This window comes from Bos mutus, chromosome 8 (genome assembly GCF_027580195.1).
Source record: "Bos mutus isolate GX-2022 chromosome 8, NWIPB_WYAK_1.1, whole genome shotgun sequence".
Lineage (NCBI taxonomy): Eukaryota > Metazoa > Chordata > Mammalia > Artiodactyla > Bovidae > Bos > Bos mutus.
Genome location: NC_091624.1, coordinates 37561807 through 37573444, shown reverse-complemented (window position 1 = coordinate 37573444; position 11638 = coordinate 37561807). Strand labels below are relative to the sequence as shown.

The 11638-nt window shown below is 52.2% G+C and overlaps 1 protein-coding gene across 2 annotated transcripts; it reads right to left on the bottom strand.

Moving 5' to 3' along the window:
* Window positions 1–5660: 5660 nt before the first annotated feature.
* AQP3 (aquaporin 3 (Gill blood group)) lies at window positions 5661–11638 on the bottom strand. Of its 2 annotated transcripts, XM_005903022.3 has the most exons (6): window positions 11485–11638; window positions 8167–8293; window positions 7666–7803; window positions 7208–7326; window positions 6771–6988; window positions 5661–6683 (listed from the first exon to the last, which is right to left on the bottom strand). In XM_005903022.3, exons 1-6 carry the CDS (start codon window positions 11590–11592, stop codon window positions 6515–6517), a joined length of 879 nt encoding a protein of 292 aa, XP_005903084.2. In that variant the 5' UTR covers window positions 11593–11638; the 3' UTR covers window positions 5661–6514. The 2 variants fall into 2 exon arrangements, with proteins under 2 accessions (XP_005903084.2, XP_070232191.1); XM_070376090.1 differs by lacking the exon at window positions 6771–6988.

Sequence of the window (11638 nt, the reverse complement as noted above, 5' to 3'; positions counted from 1 at the left end):
AGTCCTGCTCCCCGAGATGTTGCAAAGTGCTGCCTGGGAAAGCGGTTGAGGGGAGCCAGGTTGGGGGCAGTAAGCCGAGTTCTAGTCCAGGCTTTGCTGCACTGCTCTGTGACCCTGAAAGAGACTCCAGGCCTCAGTTACCCCTTTGTGCAAGGTGGGTGCCACTCTGGGACAGCCACAGTTCCTAGACCGGGTGGAGTCTCTGTCTCCCCTGCCATCCTCCTTCTTATCTCAAATAAGCCTGGCACCAAAAGCCGAGGCCCCAAGCAAAGAGACACTGAGTGCCTGAGGGGGCCACCCCAGCTGCTGGGCCACAGCACCCACTCCTCTGCCTGCTTAGGACTCAGACGTTCTACTCAGTGTTCCAAGGTGAGCCGTCTGAGAGCCCCAGTATCTTTTCTTATTAAAAAAAAAATTTTTTTTTTAGTTTAGTCTGTATTTTTAATTGAAGTATAGTTGATGCACAATTTTATATGTTGCATGGAGGAGGAAATGATGGCCCACTCTAGTATTCTTGCCTGGGAAATCCCATGGACCAAGGAACCTGGCAGGCTACAGTCCATGGAGTTGCAAAGAGTCAAACATGACTGAGGAGTGACTAACACTAACATTTTCACGCTCAGGATGGATTTTCTAGCTCCAAGTCACCCTTTGAAGAACTGCCTCATTTTTTACTGCTTTATTTTATGTAAAAATAAAAACTATTTTTAAGAAAAAAATATTATGCTACAGGTATATAGAAAAAAATTTTCACAATTTTTTTACAATGTTATTTTTTTTTTAATTGATGGATAATTGCTTTACAGAATTTTATGGTTTTCTGCCAAACATCAACAAGAATCAGCCATAGCTGCACCCATGTCCCCTCCCTTCCATCTCCCTCCCCATCCCACCCTTCTAGATGGTCACAGAGCCCTGTTTGAGTTCCCTGAGTAAACATAATTCACAATTTTTAGAAAAGATTTATTGACTTATTTTTGGCTGTGCTGGGTCTTTGTTGCTTTGCAGGCTTTCTCAAGCTGTGGTGAGCAGGCTTCTCATTTCGGTGGCTTCTCTTATTGTGAAGCATGGGCTCTGGACACATGGGCTTCAGTTGCAGTACATGGGCTCAGTAGTTGTGGCTCACAGGCTTAGTTGCTCCTCAGCTTACAGCATCTTCCCGGAGCAGGGATCGAACGCACCTCCCCGGCATTGGCAGACAGATTCTCAACCACTGGACCACCAGGGAAGACTCAATTCCCAATTTTTAAAGGTTATACTCCATTTATAGTTATTATAAAATATTGTATATATTCCCTGTGTTTTGTGTATGTGTATGTGTGTGTGGGGGGTGCTTTTTGTTTGTTTGTTTTTGGCCACACTGTGTGTCATGTGGGATCTTAGTTCCCCAACTAGGAATTGAACCTGTGCCCCCTGAAATGTAAGCACAGAATCTTAACCACTGGACTGTCAGTGGAGTCCAAGGTTTATTGTACAACATATCCTTATAGCTTATTTTATACGTAATAGTTTGTCCCTCTTAATCCCCTGCCTCTACATTACCCTTCCCCCATTCCCTCTCCCCTCTGGTAAACACATTTGTTCTCTATATCTGTGAGTCTGTTTCTTTTTTGTTATATTCACTAGTTTGTTACAGTTATTAGATTTCACGTATAAGTGATATACAGTATTTTTCTCTGTCTGACATTTCACTTAGCACAATACCCTCCAAATTCATCAAAGAGTGGTCTGCCTGTTTTCCTCTAGGAGTTTTATGGTCTCTGGTATTACATTTAGGTCTTTAATACATTTTTAATTTATTTTTGTATATAGTGTTGGAGAATGTTCTAATTTCATTGGTTCACTTGTAGCTCTCCAGCTTTCCCAGCACCGCTTATTGAAGAGACTATCTTTTCTCCATTGTATATTCTTGTCTCTCTTGTCATAGATTAATTGACAAAAAGTGCCTAAGTTTATTTCTGGGCTCTCTATTCTATTCCATTGATGTATGTGTCTGTTTTTGTACCATTACCATACTCTTTTGATTACTGTAGCTTTGTAGTTTAGTCTGAAGTCAGGAGAGGCATGATTCCTCCAGATTTGCTCTTCTTTCTTAAGATTATTTTAGCTACTCAGCGTCTTTTGTGTTCCCATGCAAATTTTAAGATTGTTTGCTAAAGATTATTTATTCTGTGAAGAATATCATTGGCATTTTATAGGGATTTCATTGATCTGTAGATTCCTGTAGGTAGTATGGCCATTGTAACAATATTAATTCTTCTAGTCCAAGAACACAGTATATCTTTCTATCTGTGTCATCTTTGATTTCTTTTATCAGTGTCTTGTAGTTTTCCAAGTACAGGTCTTTTCCCTCCTTAGGTAGATTTATCCCTAGATATCTTATTCTTTCTGATGTGATGATAAATGAGATTTCTCTTTCTGATAGTTCATTGTTAATGTATAGAAAAGGAATAGATTTCTGTATGTAAATTTTGTATCCCACAACTTTAGAGAATTCATCGATAAGCTCCCCAGTTCCTCCTCTCCTTCCTTTGCACTGACAGCATTCCCAGGCCCACAACTCAGGGTCACCACCTCAGGACAGGCTCCCTTCTCCCAATGAGGAAGCCAGTACTTTCACAGATCCTCCCTTGGGGGATCAAGGGTGTCTCTAGCCTCTGGGGTCTTTCCACAGGGTGGAGTAGTCCCTCCTCGCCCCTTCCCACTCCACCCAACTCTACCTCACCCATGCTTCCCCAAGCCTTGGGGAGGCCCCACCCAGATCTTTAGACAAACAAAATCAAGGGGAAAGAGTTAGCAAGGAGGAGGGAGCTCATTACCAGGAATTAAGGAGGAGGAATGCCCTGGGAACTAGGTTGGCAGGAGAGACACTTAGACTCTCTTAAGTACTTGAGTGAGTACATGACATGTTCACTTAGAAGTACACATAGAATGACCCAGACAAAAGCAGGAGACAGGGACAGAAACACAGAAAGAGACAGAGACATGGCCAGCCAGGGGCACAGACCCAGAGCCATAACCAGACAGACTGAGAGAAGGACAGGCACACCTAGCAACACTGAGAGGTGCACACTTGCATGTGAGCACACAGAGACAGGCACACAAGAAAACAGAAACCAAGCTCAGGTTTCAGGGAGGCTGATTTCAATGCAAACAGGTCAGAGCTTTAAGGAACCGAGAGCTCCTCCAGAGTGTACTGTGGGGAGGACTAGCTCAGGATGAAGGCACAGAAGAAGAGTTCTAGGGTCTTGATTCTCTAAGTCCACCCTGGAAAAAGGATTGGGATACTTTCCTGAAGGAGATAAAGAGATTTCATTTTAGAACCAGACAGAACTCCTTGTGAGAGGCAAAACTTAGAAGGGAGTGGGGGAGGCGGGCCACCTCGCTCCTGCCCCCAGGGGTCAAGCTGCTATTGGCTCCTGTCACTGGTCGGCCAGGGCTTCCCCTTTCTCACTCAATGTAAATTTCCATCCAGCTTGCTCCCTGGGCTGCATGATCCTCTGTCCTCTATGCCTGCGGTGATCTCCCTCTTGTGTCTCCCTTCAATTCCTCCCAAAGCTTCCTCAAATTAGGGCACAGCAAGCCATAACCCCGCTCTTTTTCACCACCCTCCACCACTCAAGAACTTCAGAATCATGGATGGAATCTGAGGCAGAAGAGGATATTAAATTCAAATGACCTTTAAAAAACAGCCTTCAGTATCTCTCCACAACCAACCTTCCTCCCTCGGTTCAGCAGAAAAAAAATCACCAAGTGACATTTATTGGCTAATATCTTCCATACTTCCTCCTTTCAATGTCTCCCAATTTACAGATGAAGAAACTGAGATTCAGGGAAAGAAGATGACCACGCCAGTACCACATAGCTAGAGACAGGCCAGGCTGGGCCTGGAAGCCAGGTCTGACCACTTGTTCACCACTGGGCCAGAAGGCCTCCCACCCTCCCCCCCGGGCTGACTGGTAAGGGTCAACTACAGATTTTGAGAGGAAGCAATGATAAAGGACATGGGGCAGGCAGGGGAGGATAGCAGGGTGGGGGGTACCTGTGTGGCTGGAATAAATCTCTTTAGCCCTCATTCTCCTCCTGAGGTTTGCCCTTCCTCCCCCAGGGCTTGAGAAGGGGCACTCCCTCTGGCTCAGATCCCTTCAACATTCCAGACACGCCCCTTGGGAGTTGGGGACAATGATTAGATGGAGACTTAAGATGGAACTGCCTTCTCCCACCCCTACCAGCCCAGGGTCCAGGCTGTGTGACCATGCATTTGCCACTCACTCTCTCTGAGTCACGTTCTCCTCTTCTGTGAAGGAGCTGGCAAGCAAGAGATGGCTTATTTAAAATCCACAGTTCTCCTCCAGACCAAGGGATCCTCTGGCTCTCAGCGCAGTTAACTTGGCAGGAGAGCTTGAGTTGGGGCTGCCTTTCCTTTTTATTCCCAGTGAAATTTGAGGACTTCCCTGTAGCTCAAGGGCTTCCCTTGTGGCTCAGCTGGTAAAGAATCTGCTGGCAATGCAGGAGACCAGGGTTCATCCCCTGGGTCAGGAAGATCCTCTGGGGAAGGGAATGGCAACTCACTCCAGTATTCTTGCCTGGAGAATCCCATGGACAGAGGAGCCTGGCCGGTTACAGCCCAGAGGGTCTCAAAGAGTTGGACAAGACTGAAGCGACTTAGCATGCACGCACACAGTAAGGGAGGAAAAGGAGGAGAGAAGGGGCACGTGATCTCCCAACAGAACTGCCCAGGCCCAAATGTTGGGAGTCCTTTGCCTCTCTAGGCAAAGTCAGGGTGTCAGAGTCAGTCCAACCCCTGCCTTACAGGAGATGGGGGTGCCTCAAACTGAAGAACTGAAGCCAGCAAGAGGAATGAGTGCAGCTGTGGTCTCTGGGTTCAGACAGCTGACTGTAGAAATGGAGGAGTGGGTAAGGGCAGGGATGACTTCCTGGAGGAAGTGTTGGAGCAGATCAGGAGGGTTTTAGTGACTGGTCAGTGAGGTAGGAACACACAGGGGTGCACAGAATAGTCCTGAGTGGATGGAGCATTGTGAGAGGAGGGGTGGGGATCAGGGCCAGGTCCTGGGGGGGCCTGAATGCAGGATGGAGGGATTTGAATTGTCTCCAGATGGCGCGGGGAGAGCCATGGAATGAGGCCACTTCCATCAGGGCTTTCAGAAAGATCCCTCTGGCTGCTGTATGGACTGACCGATCCAGACTGGAGTCAGGGAAACTGCTGCTAAAGGGGTGGGGCCAAGGTCTGGTTGTAGGTGATGAAGCCCAAACAATTGCGAGGTGTCGAAGGCAACAGTAGGTTCCCAGTATGATTGGTCTCTTCCAGAAACAGGGAGCTCACTACTCCCTGGAGAGCAGTCTTCTCCTTTAAGAGGAAGTTCCTCCCCCCGGGCCAGGCTTCTGTCTGCCTTCCGGGGGTAGTGGGTGGGTGCAGGGCTCGGGAAGGAGATATGATTCACCAACTGGGGGTTCCTGGGAGGATGGAAGCTTGGAGGAAGGTGTGGGACCACCGAGTTCAAGCTGAGATGAAGGACTCTCCGACCCATGCGACTGACCTCTGCCTCCAGGACAGGTTCAAGTACAACCCTCAGGGTGCCCTGTGGCCAGACTCACTGAAGCTCTTCGGCGCCAGAAAAACAGCAGAGCAGGCAGAGAGCTATTTACACAATTGGCATACATTTTATTGTTTTTTTATAAAAGGCAAAAATACATGTGTTGAGTGGAGGATTAAAGGAGGGCAGACCATGGAGTCTCCCAATCCCCATCCCTGAAACTGTAACATCTACTACATATATGTATTAATACACATACATTAACATATATTTTTAAGAGCAAACATGAAATTCTGACCTGGACTTCACCCCCACTCCCCTCATGCCTCCACTGTGACATGAACACATCACTCTGCTGCTCCTTATTTATGAAGAGACAGAGCTCCACAACTGGGCTACGGCCCCCTCCTCCTAGCCCTACTTATATTCCCACCCTACTGAAGCCTATAAGAGCCCCCTGAATAGAAGAAAGGGCAGACACGCACATACTGAGAAATGCCTGTACCTGGACCCTCCTCCACATGGAGCCCCTGAAACGTTCTTTTCTCATTCACAGATAGACACCACACCTTCCCCTCTCTTCCTCTGGACCCCCACCCAACTCCACCGACAGAATCTTTTCCACTCGGTCTTTTGCCCTGAATATCTGGAAAACCACGCACACGTACCTGCACACACACCTGCACACACACTCACACACCTGCTGCCTACTGTCTCCCTCTGGGAGATGAGGGGCTAGATCGGCCAGGCTCCCTGTGCCACCACCGCTTACAGGCTGAAGGTCCTGCTGGGTCCTATTTCCTTCAGGATGGAAAAGCCTGGAGGGGGCTGTCTAGTGGGAGGTGGTGGACAAGAAGCTTCCTAGTCCAGGAGGGGAATCATGAAGAGGGCTTCTGGGGAGCAGCCCCTGCACAGTCAATGGATGCTCATGGGAGGGCGTGGGGGGTGCCCCCGCCCATTCACATCTGCTCCTTGTGCTTCACATGGGACAACTTCACATTCTCCTCGTCGGTGGAGGGTGGGGGCGGCTCCAGGTGGCAGCCGATCATGAGCTGGTACACGAAGACACCAGCGATGGAACCCAGGAGCGGAGAGACAATGGGCACCCACCACCAGTGGCGGCCCGTCCTGGGGGCAGAGAGATGTGGTCAGGGGTGGGTGGGGCAGACCAAAGCAGAGAATGGGCTGGGGCATGCAGGTGGGGACTGCACTCACGTGAAGACTTCCGAGCCCCAGCCGGCGATGGCGGTGAAAAGGCGGGGGCCGAAGTCCCGGGCGGGGTTTACGGCGTAGCCAGAGTTGAAGCCCATTGAGGTACCGATGACCAAGACCACCAGGCCCACGGTGAAGGCCTCTAGGCCTCGGGGGACGGGGTTGTTGTAGGGGTCCACAATGGCCAGCACACACACGATGAGGGAGGCTGTGCCAATGAACTGGGGAGTGGGGAGAACACCATGAGGAGAGACCCCACCTTCCACCCTCTGGCTTCCCTCTGAGTCTTGGCATCTCCAGTGTTCTGCTCCTCAGGGCAGTGGTGCTAAGATTTTTGCTGGTTAACTAGCAGAGTCCTAGGAGTCTGCTCTAGAGAGAGAGTCCTGTCCCCCAGCCAGCCCATGAGCAACCCAAGCCCCTCACCCAACCCCAGCCCATACCTGGTCGAAGAAGCCATTGACCATGTCCAAGTGTCCGGAGGGGTAGGTGGCAAAGATGCCAGCTGTGCCATTGGGGCCCGAAACAACAAGCTGGTTGTTGGCGAAGGCCCAGATCGCATCTGGTGACAGTTTAGATACCGCATGTGTGAGAGAGAGGCCTGAGCCCTGTCTTCCCCATCAAGCTGTGCCCACCCTCCCAGGGGTCTCAGGTGAGCGTAATCACTGCTTTATCACTCTGGAGTTGGGGTGGGAAGATGGAGGGTGGAGGGCTTGACTCCACGGTTGCCCAGCTCATTTCTTTCCTCTCACGGCCCCAACCTGGGGCCTGTGCATGAATGAGTCATAAGCCCGGGGCCTGGGCAGGTCCCTGGTATTTGTCATGGAAAGGCCTGGTGCCAGTAGGTCAGTCCTAAGCAGAGGGAGGGGGTCGTGGAGGACAGCAGGGTGGGAATACTCACCATAATACAACCCGAAGATAATTCCAGCACCCAGGAAGGCTCCCAGAGTCTGAGCCAAGGTGTACACAGGCAGCTTGATCCAGGGCTCGCGCGCCAGGAAGCACATAGCAAATGTCACGGCAGGGTTCAGGTGGGCCCCTGGGCAGAGGGAGATGGGGCCTATTAGTCCCCGCCTGCCACAGTGGGGAGGCCAGGATCTCCCCCACCCACACTCCCCCTCTTTGACTCTGGTGAACAAGGATGCAGAGAAGGGTTTATTGCACAGAATGGTGGGTTGGACTATGTGGTAGACCCACTCTGCTAGTCTCTGATTCCGAGGTGAGAGTCGAAGTTTCTTACGTATCAAGTCCCTTCGTCACTCTTCTCTTTCAAGGGCCCACAGCTAGGGCATGGCTGTGCCCTGCCCTGTGAAGAACACTCCCGCCCCCACCCCATTCCCCAGTGGGACACCATGTTGGGTAGCTGGAGGGCTGATGGCTGAGGGTGGGGACAAGGCCTTACCAGAGACCTGGCCAGCAATAAGGATGCCTAGGGTCACGGCGAAGCCAAAGGCCAGGTTGATGGTGAGGAAACCACCGTGGGTGCCCCGGCTGAGCACGACCTGGGCCACAGAGCCACAGCCAAACATCTGTGTCAGGAAACAGAACAAAACAGGGAGAGTGAGGACCAATGACTCTCACTCCAGAGGAAAGGGATGAAGCCAGCCACCTCCCGCTGCCTTCGTGCGGAAACAGAAGCCCTTTCCTGGAATCAAACCCCTCCCCTCCTGCTGCAGTCATAAGCAGACAGGCCCTCCCAGCCCCAGGGTCCCAGCTCCACTCTAACAGGGTCCTGTGGAAGGGACTGGAAACAGAGTTTGCAACTGTGAGCCCAGAAGGTAGCGGAACCATCTCCATTGATTTGTCTCGATTCTCAATAAGAGCCAGGGGAAGGGGACACTCCCACCTGAGCAGTTCCTCCCCCAGCCCTTCAGGCCTGGTCCCTAGGGGTGGGACGGTTCTCACTCAGCCCCCACCTGCAGCTGCCTTTCTCTCTGCCCCAAAGAAGAGTTGGCAGGGAGAGGGCACAGAGAAAGGGCAGAGGCCGGAAGTTAGGCTGAATCCACTTCTCCTTAATCTGGGGTGTCAGAGCCCCTGGCCTCCCTCTCAGAACCCTCAGCTTCCCTGACACGTCCGTGACCCAGAGCCTCCTCTCTCCCCTCACCTTGACCTCCCTACCCTCAGAGGCCTAGGTTCCCCACCCAGATTTGGAGGTCCTAAAGACAGAGGTCTCTGTCTCCTCGCATTAGCCAGTCATGGACCCTCAGGCCAGTGCAAGTGGGGAGATTGGTTCTAAGCTTTCTGCCAGAAATGGGGGGATTCAAGAGGCTAAAGTCCCTGATGTCCTGCAAGTACAGAGCATGCTGTATGTCAGTTCCCCTTGTTCAGATATAAAAATGCTCCTGTGTATGTTTGCTAAGTCACTCAGTCGCATCCAACTCTTTGCGACCCCATGGACCATAGCCCGCCAGGTTCCTCTGTCCATGGGATTCTTCAGGTAAGAATACTGGAGTGGGTTGCCATGCCCTCCTCCAGGGCATCTTCCCAATCCAGGGATCAAACCTGTGTCTCCAGCCACTCCTGCATTGGCAGGCAGATTCTTTATGGCTAAACCACCAGGAAGCCCCCAGAATGCTCCTGCACTAGCAGTAAAGAGCTATTACTCTGAGCCCCCAGGGGCCCCCCAAAGCTGCTCCAGCCCTGCCCCAGCTCTCCTTTCCCATCTCCGCATAACTAAATTCTGAGGCCTATTTAGCAGAAATTTTACAAGATCTGTGCTCAGGGCCCTTGTTCATTCTGATGGCTCCGTGTTCTGCTGCACTGGGTGGTTATGAATTTTGGTTATCACCCTTCAGGAGGACGAAGAGATAGGAAACCTGAGGCAGCAATGCAGGGCAAAGGTGGGCAGGCAGGTGAGAGCAAAGGTCCGAGATTGTAAATATCTGTGTGTGTGCTGAAACAGGCATGTGAGGGTCTGGGGCACCCTGCCCAGCTTGGCAGGCCTTGGCCTCAGCTCCTTGCCTACCCGGGGCACAAACCTGGCTCCATCCCAAGAAGCCTTGAAGGGAGAAGCTGTCAGAGCCAGTTCCACCACCTTGAGACTAATCTTCCTCTTCCTCCTGCCTCCTTCTCCCTCTCCTCACCTTACTAGGTGCCCCAGAGAAAGGGGCTTCCCCAGCCTTAAAGCCAGCCCTGATTCTGACACTGCACGCCCTAGGTCCCCAACCCCCAGAGGGGTGCAGGCAAGCCCTCACCCACCACTCAGGGGTCTTCCCGGCCTGGCCCCTCCTCTTCAGGCACTGATACCCAATGCCTCTCAACCACCTGAGCCTGAAAGCCTTCACAAACATAACACCCTCCTTCTGTGGTCAGGGATAAGCCAAGTGATCCTGAGGCTCAGCGGGAGGCCCGACTGCTCCTTTAGGGGAAGGCAAACTGAGACTTAGGGAGAAGTTAGGGAGGCCCCTCTGTGAAAGGAAGACAATGTCCCCTGTCCTGGCTGCTCTCCAACAGGGGACTGGACTGTCAGTCAGATGGGGACGGGGGACACAAGGCTCTGGGCAGGGTGATGATAAGCACCTGTCCTATTCCCTTCCTGGGAGAGAAGAGATACGGATGACTGGAAGGACCACTAGTCTGGGGGGTGGGGGCTGTGGATAAACAGCCCTACCTAGCTTCCTCCCTTCCTGTTTCTGGAAGCCAAAGGTGAGTCCCAGCTTTCCTCTCTCTATAGAACCTGCTCCACCACCACCACCCATGGTAGGGAGCCACCCAGCTCTCCTTCCCCCTAGTTAATCTCACTAGTCCACAGGGGGCTACCTAGGGTTGGAACTGGGGCATAAACGGAGTATCCCATCCCCTGCAATGAAGCAACTGAACCCAGAAGTAACCAAAAGGGAAACAGGTGTAACCACAAACATGGCCGAAAATCTGAGACTAACTGGGACAGGAAACGGAGCCCATAACTGATCTGTCTGCCAGGTCCAAGAAGTACAAACAGTCACCCAGAAACAACCCAGACTGAAACTCGCATGACCAGGGAGTCACTGGAACTGGGGAGTAACCCGTAGAGTAACTCAGATCCTGGAGACCCATGCACACCGGTGTGCTTGTGCACAGAAGCTGACCGCATCTGTCTGGGTAACTGTCCGGGAGTTGCCCAGCACTCAAGGACAGACGTTAGTGACTTCACGTCCCTTGTGTCTGGGGCAAAGCTGCCTTCCACAGCCTCTTATCTTCAGGATCCTCCTTCCTTCCTTGCTTGCTGTGTGCTTCATGGCCTCTGCCCTCTGCCCCCACCTGAAGCAAACTGTCTTCACATCAGGGGAACTTTTAGACTTTCTGAGGGTTAATTATTCATTAGGGGCCAGGCACCCAGGACCCAAATAACTCAATAGGGGCCCATTTGCCACTGCCCCCCACCACCCTCCCCTGCCGGGGCTGGGACTCCAGGAACCTGTTGCACCCAGACAGGGCTGGAGGTCCCAGACTGCAGGGGTGACCAACTCCCGCAGCCTGTGGGCTGGCCCACTGGTGACAGGGTGAAGCTCAGAGCTGTCATTGGGGTGTAACAGCTGTCATTCTGGCAAGAGTCAGAGCTGTCACAGAGGGGGTTAGAGCTATAAGCAAAGAGGACCCTGGAGGGGGTCAAGGTGGGGGGCTGGGGGAGAGTGTCAGAGCTGAGAGAGGGGTCGAGGCTGTCTTAAACACAGCCCCTCAGTGAATAGAGGTACTGGGGAGGTGGGGCTGGCAAGAGGCTTCTGCGTGTCCCGCCACTCACCACGAGGATGAGGGTCCCCAGGCACTCAGCCAGCGCCTGGCGGAGCAGCCGGTAGCGGATGTGCAGCATCTCCCCGCAGCGGTTCACCAGCTCCTTCTGTCGACCCATGGCGGTGGCAGGCGACGGCGCTTCGGGCGGGCAGGCGAAAGGACGG

Coding starts and splice junctions, on each gene's coding strand:
- AQP3 (XM_005903022.3), bottom strand. CDS start 11,592: ATGGGTCGACAGAAGGAGCTGGTGAACCGCTGCGGGGAGATGCTGCAC. Junction 8,294..11,484: donor TGGGGACCCTCATCCTCGTG/GTGAGTGGCGGG, acceptor TTCCTGACACAG/ATGTTTGGCTGTGGCTCTGT. Junction 7,327..7,665: donor TATCTTCGGGTTGTATTATG/GTGAGTATTCCC, acceptor AACTGTCACCAG/ATGCGATCTGGGCCTTCGCC.